Raw genomic sequence first — 16,702 nt, forward strand, 5'->3', positions numbered from 1 at the left:
GAACTCGAAAAAAAAAGGGAAGAAATCTTTCAAAAGTGGACTAGAGTTATGAGTCTTAAGCCCTTAGGTCTTAACTACCTCTTCCAAAAGGGCTTGACTGCAAAACTTACAGATAAGGGCGGTACATCTAGGCAGCTAGATGGCACAGTGGGTTGAGCACCTCGAATCAGGACAGACGTGAGTTCAAATCTGGCCTTAGACATTTATTAGCTGTGTGACCCTGGGCAAGTCACTTAATCCTGTTTACCTCACTTTCCTCATCTGCAAAACAAGCTGGAGAAGGAAATGGTGAACCACTCCAGTATCTTTGTCAAGAAAACTCCAAATGGGATCAAGAAGAGTCAGACTGGGCTGACACAACCAAATAACAACAACAACATTTATGTAGCCACTTTAAGGCTTGCAAAGCCCTTTTCCATGATTATTGCCTTTTTTGCTCTTATTTTAAATAGAGGGGGAAACTGGGCCCAAAGTGGTTTGGAATCTGACTCTTCTTTATCTAGAAATAAGTTCCTTGAGGGCAGGAAGTGCTTTCCCTTTTGACTTTGAATTCCTGGCACAATGATTTGCTTGATAAATGCTTAGTGTATTGGAAGGATTAATAGCCCTGAGATGAGGATGAGGCCTTGGAGGGAGAAAAAAGGAAGCTGCTACATCATCTCATTTTTTAAAACTGGGACCAACCTAGCTGCAGAAAACACTATAGCTGATCTTTAATCATCTTCTCTCAAACAAGGAAGAATTTCTGACAGGTGTTTTTCTTTTGTTTGTTTTTAGTTTATTGATACCTTTTATTTTCCTTTTCATTATCATCAGTTCTAGATACCCTTTTTCAACTGGGAGTATCCCCTTATAACAAATAACAATAACACTGGGCAGAACTGTTGTGGTCAGATTTGGGAGACCAGTTCAGGTGTGAAAGAATTCACTTAGATGATTTTCTCTTAACCAATGGGAGTTTTATTACATGAAAGCTGCATGGGCCTAAGATTAGCGAGAAGGAGGAAAAAAAAGACCGATATTTAGAAGGACCAGGCTTATATAGACAGAAAGCCTGAAGACGTTCAGGATGATGTAGTTTTAAGGTTTTATGGTGGTTGAAGATTAAGGGTAAGGAAGAATTTGTGGCGCAGGATGAGGGGAAAAGGACTTTAGGACATTACATTCTCAAGTTCCAGAATGAGCCTCAAACCCCTCCCCCTCAGGAGGGTCTTCACAGAGTACTAGAAAAGTAACCCTAAATATTCTTTTTAACCCTTAGGGCACCATATACTATATCCCCATCAGAAGCAATGGGCACAACGTACAGGGGTGGGTGACATATGCAATACTCCATATCCACTTCTATGGTGGAAAGAAAGTGGTCTATTCCCTCATCTCTTCACCAGGGTCTTGTTCATGAGAACAGACCCCCAAATCTGCAATAGTTTTAGAAAGAAATTTATTAGGTCATCTAATAGAGGAGAGCAAGCAGGAAGGGAGATGTGGCTCCCTTCTGTCCAGGCTCTGAAAGGTTCACATTATATAGGATTTAGACAAGAGTGCCAGCACAGGAACCATAAGTAAGCCAAAACCCAAGGGATTCCAGAACACTGGTTTGGGTGGACCCATCCCAAGTCCTGGGGGTGGTAGCCCAAAACGAGAATACTTTGAGTAGATCCAGGACCTGGGGAACCCGCAACAGCTTGTTTCCTAGAGAGTACTGGGGGCAGCGGATATTCTGAGTGTGGACAATGTTTAATTATATAAGGTTGGATTTTAACAGTGTTTCCAAACAATGTAATAAATCACTTTTCTTACAAGGGTCATGATTGTTATTATTATGCATCTTTTAACTATCGTCTAATTAACCATTTACACTGTTATTCTGACTAACGTTTATAAACCAATTATTTTTCATCTTGATATTGACATTTATATACCATATTTCACTGCATAATGATCTGGAGGTACATAAAATAAGTTGGGGGGGTTTCTCTGTCATTGAGTCACCTCTACTACTCTGGGCTTGGTTGCCATAACAAGGAAAAACAAGGGCAAAGGGCCTCTAGTTAGCTTTCCATTGCTAAGCAAGTGAACTTACAACCTGCAGTTCCCAGCTCTGGGGCCTAATATACAGAATTTCTAATCACTAGCCTTTTGGAATCATGGCAAGCTAATTAATCCCAATTGGAATGGAATAGGGTCCAAATGCATTATTTCTCACAGTGGAGAGAGTGCTGGATTGGCAGTCAGAAGACCTTACTGTCCAAAGCACCAGTTCTGTGATCACGAGAAAGTTGTTTTCGCTCTCAGAGTTTCAGCTTTAAGATGGGAATGACAATACTGATTTATTATGTTCCCGAGGATTTATGAAGAGAGCACCAAGCAAACTTTAAAGTGATATATATGTGTGAGTTATCTTCTTATGCAGACAGATCTCCAATCTCCAATCTCCAGTCATGTAAACAAGCATTTATTTAGCATCTACTGTGTGCCAGGCACTGGGGATACAAAGAAAGCAGAAAAACACTCATAGTCTAAAGGGGAAGACAACATGCAAACAACTCTGTATAAACAAGCTCTGCATGTGGTAACTTCCAAATGATCGCCAGAGGGAAGGCGCTAACATTAAGGATGATTGGTAAAGGTTCCTGGTAAGAGACAAGATGTCCCCAGCCAGGAGGCTGAGATGAGGAGGGAGAGCATTCCAGGCATGGGGGACAGTCAGTGAAAATACTCAGAATAAAGAAATGAGTGTCTGGTGTAAGGAACAGATTGAAGAGTATGTGGAAGGCAGTAAGATGTAAGAAGACTGGATGGTTAGAAGGGACCAGGTTATGAAAGACTTTAAAAAGCCAAACAGAGCATTTTATATTTGTCCTGTAGGTAACAGAGAGCCACTGGAGCTGATTGGATAGGAGGCTGACATGCTTAGACCTGTAATTTAAGATGATCGCTTTGACAGCTGAGTGGAGAATTGACTGGGATGGGGAGAAATGAGGGAGGGAGACTAATCAAAAAGGCATGGAAATAAACCCAATGAGAAGTGATGAAGGCCTGCACCTGGGTGCTGGCAGTGTCAGAGGAGGAGAGTCATTTTAAATATTTTCAATTCCAAATTCTCTTCCCCCTTCCCCCACCCACTGAGAAGACAAGAAAATAAACCTGTTACAAATAGGTTTTGTTGTTAAGTCATTTCAGTCATGTCTAACTCTTTGTGACCCCATTTTGGGTTTTCATGGCAAAGATACCGGAGTGGTTTCCATTTCCTTCTCCAATTCATTTTACAGATGAAGAAAATGAGGCAAACAGGGGTAAGTGACCTGACCAGAGTCACATAGTGAGTAAATGTCTGAGGCTGAATTTGAGCTCAGGAAGATGAGGATAAGGACTCCTGACTCCAGGCCTGGCACTTTATCCACTGCACCACCTACTATCATGTAAAACAAATTTCCACATTAGTCACGTCAAAAAAAAAGAGGGGGAGTGGAGGAGGAGAGAAAGAAAAAGAAGAAAATATTCTTCAGTCTGCACTAAGAGACATTCAGTTCTCTATCTAGAAGTGGATAATGTTTAGAAATTGTGAGAGATATAAAGATAGTATGGTAGGTGAGAATAACTGAGGAATGAATAATGACTGGGAAAATGTGGGGCCCATTACAGGAATGAAAAATTTAGGAAGAAAGGAGGGTTTGGAATGAAAGATAGGAAGTTCAGTTTTGGACATGTTTAGTTTAAGATGTCTAAAATCATCTAATTGGAATTATAAAATAGGCAAATGGAGATGTGATAGTGAAAGGAGAGAGGTTTTGGGCTGGATAAATACATCTGAGAATCATCAGCATAGAGATGATCATTGAATCCATGGGAGCTGATGAAATCATCAAGTGAAGTCAAATATAAAGACAGAGAAGAAAAGAGAGCCCAGAACAGAGTTTTGAGGGACATCTAATGTTACACATAACCTGGATGAAGATCCAGCAAAGGAGACTGAGAAGAAGTGGTCAGACAGGTAGGAGAACCAGGAGAGAGCAGCGCCATAAGAGTCTAGAGGGAAGAGAGTAATAAAGAGAAGAGGATGGTCAAAAGGGGCCAGACATACAGAGAAATCAAGAAGGATGAGGGTTGAAAAAAGCCCTTAGCTTTTAGGTGATCACTGGTGACTTTGGAGAAAGTGTAAGATGTAAAAATTATGTTTCCACAGAGATGTGATAAAATAGAAGAAGTGTGGTCCCCACATAGAACAGGAAGGGAGACGTTAATTTAGCTGAAGTTAGCCAGCAACGGGATATATCTATACAAACCAGAAGAAACCAGCTAAGATAGACATTGTGGTTGAGAATGTAGAATATATAGGACAAAGGTCTTAAACCCCGCTTGGAATACACATGCTCAATAGCTTTATAAATATTAACTTCTCCTCCTGAGAGCACATGTGATGTATGTGAAGGGAGGGAGAACATATCAAGGGGAAACATGAAGTAGGCATGTGGGGAAGTTGTACACCTCAGAGTATTCAGCCAATGAGGAAATGAGGGATAAAAACACTTCTTCTCACTTCTGTAGGTGTGTGTCTGTCTCAGCGGCACACCTGCTTCTTGCAAGAACTAAAAATAAAAGAGCTTGCCTCATCTACCTCAGGAGTCTTTGTCTTTTCTCTAGAAATTTTATTCCTAACAAAAGCAATTTCAGTTGAATGATGAGGTTTGAAGCCAGCCTGAAGAGAGTGAGAGGAAGGAAGCAGAGACCAGTTTGAAGATGGTCTTCTCAAGAAGTTTAACCGCAAAAGGGAAGAGAGATATAGGACAGATCCAGTGAGGATTTTTTGTGGTTGAAGGAGATACGGACCTGCTTATAAAGAAGGAAGCAGCCAGTAAACAAGGAGAGATTGAAGACTAGTGAGAGAATGAGCATGATAGAGGGGACAATCTGATGGAGGAGATGGGATGGAATGGAATCATTCTGGTATGTGGAAAGGTTTGCCATGCATGTCAGGGAGAAGGGCTACTTCATTCTGTGAGATAGGGATGGAAGAGGACAGGGTGGGGAAAGGCACCTGCATGATATGAGGTGAAAAGGAGATGAAAAGAAGGAGCTCTTAGCAAATGGCCACAATTATTTTTAATGAAATAAGAACTGATGGGGAGGAGTCAGGGGAAGTTTGAGGAGGGTTGGAAAAGCTTGGAAAAATTACTCTAGCAACTGGGATAGTGAATCATTTGCTGCAGTGAGGACCCAGTTGAGATGATGTAACATAAATTTGTAGTTGACCCAGCTAGCAGGGTGAGATTGTTTTTTCCAGCTTTGTCCAGCAGCACTTGGGTGAGAGCAATGTATAGCTGAGGCATGGCAGGGCAAAATCTTTGATATGATAAGAGGATAAGAGACTCTGGAGATGAGGACAGTATGGAGCTGAACTGGTTCACAAAGAGGGCAAGATGGGAAAGAGAAAAGGGTGTAGCCAGTGCTGGGATCATGGCCTGTTAAAGAACTGAGTGTTGGAGGGTCATGGTGAGGATGAAGAATGGGGTTCAGAGTTGCAAAGATAATTTCACGGTTCATGAACATGGTGGTGGACTTGTTGGTAATGACAAGATCCCTCTATAGCTGAGGTGGGTAGAAGAGCAGAACATGGGAAATGAGTAAGCTGAGGTACTAACAAGTAGGTTGTTTGAGGGAGTATCAGTGTGTAAGTTGAAGTCCTCAATATGAAGGCAAGAACTGAAGAGAAAGACTCTGAGTCAGGCACTGGCTCATATTGAGGAAAGAAAGGAGAGTATCTGGGAAGTCAGGAGATAACAGCTACCAGAAATTCTATATTTATTTCTCTGCATCACTGCCAGCCAAACATCATTACCTCAGTATCCCACTGGCATCTCAAACTTAATCTGTCCAGAATAAAACTCATCATCTCCCCTTCTTAAGCCCCACTCCTGCTCCTCCAAACTTCTTTATTTGTGTTGAGGGCACTGCCATCCTTCCAAGCCACCAAGGTTGTAATCTCAGAATCATCTGTGACTTGCTCTCTCCCTCACCTCCCCCCTCACATTAAAACAGTTGCCAAATCTTTTTAATTATATCTCTAAAACATTCATCCATTACCCTAGTTCAAGCCCTCATCAGCTCTGTCTGGATTATTGCAATATTTTCCCAAATGGACTCTCTTCTTCCAGTCTTTCTCCAACCCATTATCCATTCAGTTGCCAAATCAAGACACAGGTCTGGCTGTGTAACTCACCAACTCAAAAATCCAGTGACTCTGTTGCCTCTAAGATGAATCATAAATCAACCAAGCAACAAGCATATTTTAAGTACCACTATGTGCCAAGGATCGTGCTATGTGCTGGGGACACTCAAATGAGTTTGTTATCTCAGTTTGGAAGTTCATTTCAATAATACAGATCACAACCCATCCTGTGCAACTCTTGTTCGTGTCCTTCCATAAATTGCCAAAGGGGGGCAGTGTCTACCCAACATAGTGGAGAACTTCCTAACTTTCTCCTGACATGAGGAGTATGCCAGTAGAGGCCTCTGGGTCTCCACCCTTCATCCCTCATCATGAGACAGGATCATCTTTTCCTTCTATCATGCAATTCCTTGACATAAGTCTTTTGTGTCTGTCCTTTTTCAAAGTTCCTTGAAACTTGCATGCGCACACACACACACAGAGGCACACACGCACACACACACACACACAGAGGCACACATGCACACACACACACACAGGCACACAGGCACGCATGCATGCACACACACATGCACACACACATACACACACTCACACATACACACACACATACACACACTGTTTACCTTTCCATTGTGTTTTACAAGGTATTCATTTTGAGTCCTCTGGAGATTGTTATATTTCCTGCTTTGCTGACACATAGGGACACTGGGTCCAGTGTTTCTATAACATGGCATGCACAGAGCTGCCCTGGCTGCTTCTGTCTGACTGTATGTGCTGGCTTAGCAGCCTGGCACTTTGGGGATGGCAAAGCCACTGGCTACTTATGGCCTACTATGTGTGGCCGAGCACTGAAGGACTCTGGTACTTTGGGGATAATGAAGCAATCTCCTTATTGGCCACCAAAAAGGAAGAGCCTGTGACTCAGTGGTCCTTTAAAAAGGATGGCTGCACCCCTGTCCCTCCTCTTTTTGACCCTCAGAGAGCATCATGAAAGTCTAGGACTTCCTTTGACAGGTGGGGTAGAGGTAGCCCCTCTCCACCCAGTAGCAGGGCTATTGCTTCCCTGTGGCAGCTAGAGTAGAGGGAATCAGCTCACTGAGCTTGTGCCTGGGACTCTTTTGCTCTGTGTTTCTTTGCCTGATCATTGGTGACAGAAGATCGATCTTGAGATGAACACAGTTCCAGTATTGGAAGCAACCTTATGAGTCTGATTTCATAATCCTGGATTCTGCATTGACGCTGACTGTAATTCAGTCATTCTTGTAAGTCAGTCAATAAGCATTTATTAAGCACCTACTATGTGTGAGGCATTGTGCTAAGTGCTAAGGATACAAAGAAAGGCCAAATATAGCCCCTGCCCCAAGGAGCTCACAACCCAATGGGGGAAGATAATGTACCTTCACCTTTCACTTGCTCCTTCACTTCACAACCATTTTTCTGAAAATCAGAGGAGGAAATGAAGGCGGATGTTGAAGTTCTACTGATGAATGGTGCCCTGGGCCACCCTTAAGTGGAAGACCTGCAAGAGTTCTTTGATGTCCACCCCCTTCCCTCTGGAATCAGAGCAGGGGAAGGGTTCCAGGGGCAAGGTGGTATTGAGGAAGAGTAAGCTTCAGAGCTGATTCCCTCTTTCTGGAAGATGAGTTTCTGGGGAGACTGATGAAGTCCAAGAGCAGCCAGGTGGGAAATGATGAGGTGGCTGCCCTGGGCCCCCTCATTAAGTGGGGGACCTTATAGAAGACAACCACTTCAAGCCCTGACCTGGCTGGCAGCAAGGCATGAATTTGGAGATTATTTGGGCACTGTAGAGCTGAGGTGGAATGTGCCATTCAACATTCCTGCAAACTGTTCTACATTCCAATTTTAAAATCTTAACCTCATGGTATAATGATAAGTTGTTACTGCCATTTGTTTCAATTACTTACAACCCTTTGAATAGAGAGAAGAGGATGGATACAAGATACATTGTGGATTTAAAATCAAAAGGTACTGGTTGAATATGTGGATTAGTGCCAATCAGTGCTTAAAGATCTTTCCTGCCCATTCAACAGGCCTCAGGTGAGGCCAGTTAAGGGAGCCTGGTTTAGAGGTTTGTTTGTAGGCAGGCCTACATCCATTACTTACTAGGTGCTAAGGCCCAGGCCTACACTCTTTACTTACTACTAAGCCCCAGGCCTACATGCTTTCACTGATTGGGCATGAAGCCCTCGGGCCCTAAAAAGAATAGATATAACCAGAAGGTAGCCATTGTAAGGTTAGAATCCAGAATTCAGCCCAAGGAGAAGTAATAACTCCGAGATGACAGAGCTACAGAGAGTGCAGAGCAGAGAGTGAAAGCCAGGGAGCTTTGGAGACCAGAGAACTGAGCAGGGAGAGAATGAAGGCAAGCAGACAGTTGGGATTCTGAGTGTTTACAGGGAGGCCCCAGCAGGGGGGAAGGTCACAGGATGACTGGGTTTCTTGCAGTAATACTGTGTTATAATCTCCTTGTTGTTACATTGAGGTGGATTTACTGGTTTTGGAGTACAATTACTGCTATATCAAATTGGGGTTATTGGTTCTGGGATTTGGTCCTCTGGCGTCTAAATAAATGTTATACTTCCTTGCCTTCTACATAGAGAATCTCTTATACTTTGTGATTCTGCACTATACAGGCATGTTCAAGGTCATGAATCTTGCCTTACTGATACAGGTAGTGAAAAGTTGAGGATGACCATGAGGTTTGTTGATGTTCAATCAATTCTTCATGACCTCATTTGGGGTTTTCTTGGTAGAGATACTAGAGTGGTTTACCATTTACTTCTCCAACTTATTTTACAAATGAGGAAACTGAAGCAAATAGGATTAAGTGGTTTTTCTAGGGTCACAGTGTTAGCGAGTGTCAACGGTCAGATTTGAACTCAGGTCTTCCTGCCTTCAGGCCTAGCGCTCTATGTCACATAGATGCCCCGGATTGTTCCCTTCCAAACCTGCATGATTGCACTTCACTCAAAAAAAAAGAAACTTCTCAGATAGGATGTGGTTAAGACAAAAGATAAAATAATTCTTTTGTGGATAGGTTGTATTAAGATGACTATGGGATATGCTGATAAAGGTGTTCAGCAGGTAGTTGGTGATATGAAACTGGAATTCAGGGTAGAGATACTGGTCTAATGTGTAGATTTGGGATTTAGCTGCACAGAAGGGATAATTAAACCCATGGGAATTGATAAAATCACCAAGAAAGAGAGCATAAGAGAGCAAAGAATGGGGCCTAGGATAGATCTTTAACATACAATGTGTGTGTGTACTGTAAGGGGAGGAACACAGATAATGACCCATCAAAAGAAATTGAAAGGTGACCAGACAAGTGGGAGAAACACCAGGAGGGAGCATTGTCATGAAAATCCAGGGAAGAGAGATTATCCAGGGCTAGTGGTTGGTCCACAGCATCAAAGTATAGAGGTTTAATTCCCGACATTTAACTGTTGTTACTTACCTGTGCCATCTGAATCCAATCCAACCAGCATTTATTAAGTACTACTATGTGCAAAGAACCCTGCTGGGTGGGAGGTGGGGAGTGGTTACAAAAACAAAACAAAACAAATCTCTGTCTTCAAGGTTGAAATATATGATCCTCCCAAGGAATGGAAAGATCACCTAAGAAAGAAACTCAGCATGAAAGTTGTAATGTTGTCACTTCATGAGTGGGGTGTAAGATTTGCCCAAGGAACAATGCAAATGATTCACCTCTGTGACATCCACTGCTTCTGAGAATAATAGCCCTGAAAAATCACTCTGAAGCAGAGGACCTACAAAACCACTTGAAAAATAGGTTAGGCAATGCCATTATCACAGAGAACTGGGAAGATCAGCCCTACCACCAGTGAATTAAAGTGGAATATTGATATAGGCTCCTGCAAGGCCAGAATGCTCTACATCAGGCCTGCACAACATAAGGCCTGTCGGCAGCTTACAGCTGCCAAAAAATTTCTGGTGGCCCTTGAAAAATGGAAGGTTGCCACTGCGCACTCTCTCCTGTTTGTCATGTAACTCGGCAAGGAATCATCATCAGTCTGTCTCTAGTCTAACCTGTCTGTGGCCCCGAAGAAGTTCAGCCTATTTTAATTTTGACCCCTACCTACTGCTAACTTGTGCAGGTCTGCCCTAGATTATCTGTTGGGCATTGGTTCACGTTAGACCTAAATAACACACACTATTATCTTCCCCCTTCCCTATTCTCTGTCCCCAAGGAAGACAAAGATCCTCTGAATTTGCACAAGTGCCACCCAAGAAATTGGTTTTCCATAACTCACAAGGAAAGAGAAGGGCAAAATGAATTACTTACATATGTTAGTCCACCTGAATGATCTGATCACATTTGGGGAGAAATTGAAGGAATGTAAGAAGAGCCTCCTAAGGATGAAGTATAAGGTTAACTGAAGACTTCTGGGTTAAAGCTGGCAATTGACATGTATTCATTTTACTGGATATTTCTCAGATCAGAAAGCCACATAGAAACTCAAACAGCCCACTGTCCTCTATTCCAACAAGTACCAAATTGGATACCACCAGTAAGATTTAAGTAGTTTCCTTGACAAACGACAGATTCACTGCACACTATAAGCCAGGAAGAAGCACCGTGTGTACAATGTTCCTACCCTGTAAGTCCCACGCACTAGACAACACAGATTTCCACAGAGAGGATGAAAGTGTTCTATAACTCTAAGTCAGCAGGAGGAGTGAATGAATCAACTGCAGGCTACACAGAGAGAGGGAGTCTGGGGAGAATTAGGAGTGAGAGCCATACCTGGGCTGCACCAATCAATAAGATAGCTCCAAAGGCTTTGCCGCACTAGGACCCTATAGGACATATCACTCTATTTGTTGTCTATGAGGGAAATCAGTGAATAGGAGGGAGGGAATACAGAGAAGTCAGGGAATAGGGCTCATAAAAGATGTATCAAACAATTGCAGGTGGACAGCTGATTTCAAAGATGGGTCTATATGGAGATGATCCAGTTTGTGACCCCGATAAAGGGGAAATCAAATTTGAGCATACCATTGAAAGATGTAGATCTGCAATGGTGGAGGGAATTTTCTCACACTAAGTTCCTTCCTCTAATAAATTCACAAACCCATACTAGGCCAAAATACTGGTATATATGACAATCACAATGATTAAATGTAAAAAGATTTTTTACTATAAATGGCTGTATAAATATTAGTTATTACTGTGAGTCCTGCCTCTGACCACAGGAACACCTGCCCAGCAGCTTCTTAAGGGCCCCAGTCACTTCTTTGTTCCTTAGGCTATAGATGATAGGATTGAGCATGGGTGTGATCATGGTGTAGAAAGCAGAGACTACCTTATCTTGCTTGGAAGAGTGGTATGCCTGGGGTCTTATGTATGTGACCATGGCTGCCCCATAGAAAAGGGTGACCACAGTCATGTGGGAGGAGCAAGTGGCAAATGCCTTTTGTCTCCCCTCAGCTGAGCGCATTTGGAGAACTGCCACTAGGATCTGTAAGTAGGAGGCAGAAATAACAGAGAAAGGCAAGAGCAGCATGAGGACACAGCAAATATAGTTCATGGATTCATAGAGGGAGGTATCAGCACAAGCCAGCTTGAGGATAGCAGGCACCTCACAGAAGAAGTGATCAATCTTGTTTGAACCACAGTAGGGAAAGTGGAGAGTAACGACAGCTTGGATTAACCCATCTACCAAATCAAACAGCCAAGTAAAGGCCACCATGAGCCAGCAGATACGATTGTTCATGACCAAAGAGTACCTCAATGGATTGCTGATGGCCACATAGCGGTCATAGGCCATGAAAGCCAGCAGGAAGCACTCACCCCCCAGGAGTGTGAGGAAGAAGAGAATCTGTAGCCCACACCCTGTAAAGGTGATGTAGCCCTTGCCTGATAGGAAGTCCACAGCCATGCGAGGTACAATGGTGGAGATGAGCATGAGGTCCATTAATGAGAGCCAGCTGAGGAAGAAGTACATTGGACTGTGGAGCCGGGAATCAATGTTGATGAGAAGGATCATGAGGCCATTACCAGTCAATGCCACCAGGAACATGATCATGATGATGGAGAAGAGGAAGAAGTGGAGAGGAGTTTGAGTGAAGAGGCCCAGAAGGACAAAGTGAGTGATGAGAGTCTGGTTGCCACTCCATTCCATGATTCTAGAGCAAAGAGTGGATGCGAGGGAGGAGCAGACCTGGGAGAAGGAGATTTGGGAGGTGAATAATAGCTAATAATACTAACAACTTGCATTTATAGATAGGTTGAAGGTTTACAAAGCACTTTACAAATGTTACCTCATTATCTCCTCATAACAACCTCGGGAAGTACTTGCTATTACAATCTTTATTCTTCTCAGGGTCACACATCTAATAAGGAGCTGAGGCTGGAATTCAACTCAAGTGTTCTGAATTCCAGGTTCAGCCCTCTGTACACTGTACCACTGACCTGCCTTATTATTGTATAATAAATTGATCACATTTATGTAGCATTTTAGACTTACAAAGCACTTTCCTTGCAACAACTGTGTGAGGTAAGTTTTAAAACTTGTTCAATTGTGTCCATAAAGGTTAAATAGAGACAAGGGGAAAAATCATTACCCCTACTTAAAAAATTCTACTAAGAGATTGTCAGGGCAGGAGAAAATGGCCTGCCTTTGCTGTGGGACAATAAAGCTGCTTTAGCATCAAGAGGACGTCATTCTGTTTGGTTTTGGCTTGTCTTCTGCTAGTTTATTGACTTCTTGGATTTGAGGCCACACTGCTGCCACCTTGACTACCTAATTCATGAGGTCTAGAGGCACTGAGGTACAGTTAGGAAAAACACTAAACTTGGAGAAGGAAGATCCATGTTTCAATTTCACCTCTAAACTTTACTAGATGTATAACTTCATCTCTGAGCCTACTTAGAGACTCAGGAAGAATGGAAAGGCAAATTTTGTTTATCATGGTAAAGCAGTACATTTTTTTTTAATTAAGGAGAAAGTCAAAGAGAAAATACCAGGATTTTAGAGCTTTAAAGACTTATTTTTATGTGGAATTGAGTGTTGTAAACTAAAAATAAAAAAATGAATTAAAAAGAAATCTTCTTTTTAAATATTATCTAATCTAGTCAGAAATTTTGGACACAGTCATTTATGTCCTTCACCTCAGGATTTTTTTTACCTGTTCTTTCTATTTTGCGGTTTTTTTCCCCAGTTCTTTCTATTTCGATAATGGAAGGAAAATGAGTCAGAGAGCCATTCCCCTTAGGAGGACCTACAGAGAAGAAAACACCTGAATGTTTAAGTGGTATTGCTCAGAAAATATTATCTCATGTTTTCTTGTAGGGTATGTGATAGGTGTCCTTTTCTCCTCTCTCTTCCTCCCTTGCTCTCTTTCTCCTTCCTCCCCTCTCTACCTCCCTTTCCTTCCTTCTTCCTTCCATTTTCCCTCCCTTCCTCTTTCTCTTCATTCCTTCTTCTCTCCCTCTCTCTCTTCCTTTCTACCTTCATTCCTTTCTCCCTTCCTCTCCCCTCCTTTCTTCCCTCTTTTCTTTCCTTCTTTCCTTCCTTTCTTGCTTGCTTTCTTCCATCTTTCCTTCCTCTCTCCCTTCCTCCTTCCCTTCCATCTTCGTGTTCAAGACACCCTAAAATAGCAAGAGAAGCCAGTAGGAGCAGTATTGACCTGTGAACATGTCTGAACCATTATGGAAAAGAATGTCAAGTTCAATTTGAAGTTATATGTAGAAGATATATCGGATTCCATGCCATCTTGGGGAGGGAGGCAGGGGAAGAAAATCTGTAACTCAAAATTATGTGGAACTGAGTGTTGTAAACTAAAAATAAAAAATCTTAATTATTAAAAAAGGGAAAAAAGAACAAGTCAAAAATGTTGCTTTGGGTAGAATAACTTAGTAGACTAAGTTGCCATAACTGTCGCTTAATCTATCTGGGTCTCAGTTTCCCCATTTATAAAAATGAGAGGGTTGAACTGGGTGATCTCAAATATGCCTCCCAAGTCCATAATTCTATTCTAATTTTGATGTTGGGCCCACAGAGGCTGGGATACAGTGCTGCTGCCTGTACTGTCTGCCCCCTGGCATGTGGGAGGGACTGGTTCAGTGCTGGGGAGACTTGCCTCTAATAGGAGGGGAACTAGGTTCCTTGGATCATTAAATCACATCCTTGGCATCCTGGGGGACAAATCATTTAATGTTTAGGGAGGTCACAGGAGTCAGAAGTTGAGCTTGGGCCCCCAGCTATCTTTTCTGCTTCGTGTTTCCTTTCCTGAAGAGGTGATCAGAAATCAACCCTGAGATGAACGGGTCCAGACTTAGAGGCTACCAGGTGAGTGTTAGAAGTCTGGAGTTCCTGGGTCCATGGAGTGAATTTGACAAGTAGATTTTCTTCATCAGAGGCAATGATCATGGACAAGAGGAAGTGAACAAAGCTTCTGGCCTGGCTAGTCAAAAAGCATGGACTTTGTGGGAGATAGTGCTGAATTCTGTTTTAAGTCACTGTGTCAATTTTATGTTTAGCATTTCTTTTCTTTTTTTTGTAGGAATAAAATACATGTTCTATACCTGGTTGATAAAGTAGATTGAATAAGTTTTTTATTCCTTTGGGATTACCTAGACAGAAGCCAAAAAACTAAGCTTAAAGTAATTTGTTCCCTAGGTGCTAGAGTGGGGTTTAACAAGCCAAAGTGTGTGAGAAAAGGAAGCCTACCCCTGTGACCCCTCTCATTAGAGTGCAGGACGGAACTTTGTTCAACCACATGCCATGCCCCTTAGGGAGAGAGAGTGGGCTCAGTGCCCCAGCTGAGAATTGTAATGCATAGGTACTAACTGTTAAAAAATAAGTTTAAAAACCATAGTTTTAATAGAAAAGGCAATATTGACTTAAACCTTTGGGGTTGGGTTTGTTTTGGTTTCTGATAAGAGGGTCTGTAGTGGATGGAGCATTGTAATCAGACTCAAGAAACTGCATTTGCGTCCCGGCTCAGGCACTTAATGCTGTGTGGTCCTGAGCAAGCGATGAAATCTCTTTAGCCTCAGTGTCGTCATCTGTGAAATGGGGGAAATAATAAAACCAACCTCACAAAGTTGTTTTTGAGGATGAAATGAGATAATGTGTTCACCTTAAATGGCAAAGTAAAGGTAAATGGGAGATCAAGTTACTATTACTTTCATCCTTACCATTGAATATCTTAATTACTGAGGCTATGTGCCTATGGGCATCTCTGGCCAAGTAACAGCAGCTAATGATACCATAGGCAGAGGAACAGGGGGAAATAAGTAGCTTCTATAGGACTGTCCATGTAATTCTCCCTCTGTTAGGTGGTGATAAATGTTAGTGAAGCAGGAACAGAAGGGAAGAAAGGCATAGGAAGAGAGAGAATGAGAGACAGGAACAAGGAAAGAAAGACACTGTGGTGGAGAACATCAGAAGGTAGAAGAAATTTGTACAGAAATAAATAATATAAAATATACACATACATACACACACATATATACATACATATGTATGTATTTGAGATATTAGAAAGGGATTAGGGCCTTCTATTTTTGGGCTGGATATATGATTTTACTTGAGTAGGGAACTCTCAGTAGGAGGATTCCTGCCAGCGTACCAGCACCTGGGGACCTGAGAGGTTAAGTTATTTTACCAGACACAGTCTCACCCAGGAACGCTAATGTTCAGTCTGTCTCTCTGTCTCTGACACAAACTGACTCCATGGCCTTCAGCAAATCACTTATCTCTCATTGCTCTGGGCAGCTTCCTAACACTATCATTGGCAGATAAGGTGATGACCTGCATAGGTAGAGAGAGTTTCCTCATGTAGGAGCTCCAATGTCAGCAAAATCACACCTACATGTGTCAGAGGTAGAACTTGAACCTCGGTCTTCCTGCCTAAGGCATCAACTCTATTCACTAAGCAAGACACCTTCCCTTGGAGCTCGGAAAAACATAAAGTGAAATGTTCTCCAGAGCCAAAATTTCCCTCCTTCCCCTTCATCTGAAAAATATTAAGCTAGTAAGCTGGAAAGTGGTATGAGGGAGAGAGAGAGAGATGCTAATTATCTGAAATGGAGTGGTGAGTAAGCATAGCAAAGGATGAGATGTGGAAGGGCTGTGAATTGTAGTGATGGAGGATGTACTTGTACCCAGTGAAATCATAGATCTTTCAGAGTGTTAAGGGACCGAGCTAAAGTTCCCCTTTCTACTGGTCTAAGGTCCGTTCCTCCCTCTCATCAATTTATCCAGCTCTTGATGAAATTCATCTATCTGGGATACGATCTCACAGAGGCTTCCTTCCAGTGAATCTATGAAGCTGTATTTGGTGTATCCCAACTACTCCTTTTGGCAACTTGTTCCCCTTTTCAGTATCCTCACATCTAGAGCTCTGACCCTGCTTGCAGAAAATGTTACCACCACCACCAAAGTGGCACCCTGTCTCTTCTCAGATGGTGCCCCAAGTTCTCAGTGTTTCTTTATTTCCTCCTCTACTATTAAAACCATCTTGTGACCAAAGCTGAAA

The 16,702-nt window shown here is 42.4% G+C and overlaps 1 protein-coding gene across 1 annotated transcript; it reads right to left on the reverse strand.

Annotated features, from left to right (window-relative positions):
- Window positions 1-11,382: 11,382 nt before the first annotated feature.
- On the reverse strand, window positions 11,383-12,339 carry LOC118857954 (olfactory receptor 56-like). Its single transcript, XM_036768411.1, has one exon. It carries the CDS (start codon window positions 12,337-12,339, stop codon window positions 11,383-11,385), a length of 957 nt encoding a protein of 318 aa, XP_036624306.1.
- Between the last annotated feature and the right edge of the window lie 4,363 nt (window positions 12,340-16,702).

The sequence above is a fragment of the Trichosurus vulpecula genome, chromosome 7 (genome assembly GCF_011100635.1).
Source record: "Trichosurus vulpecula isolate mTriVul1 chromosome 7, mTriVul1.pri, whole genome shotgun sequence".
In the NCBI taxonomy this organism is placed as follows: domain Eukaryota; kingdom Metazoa; phylum Chordata; class Mammalia; order Diprotodontia; family Phalangeridae; genus Trichosurus; species Trichosurus vulpecula.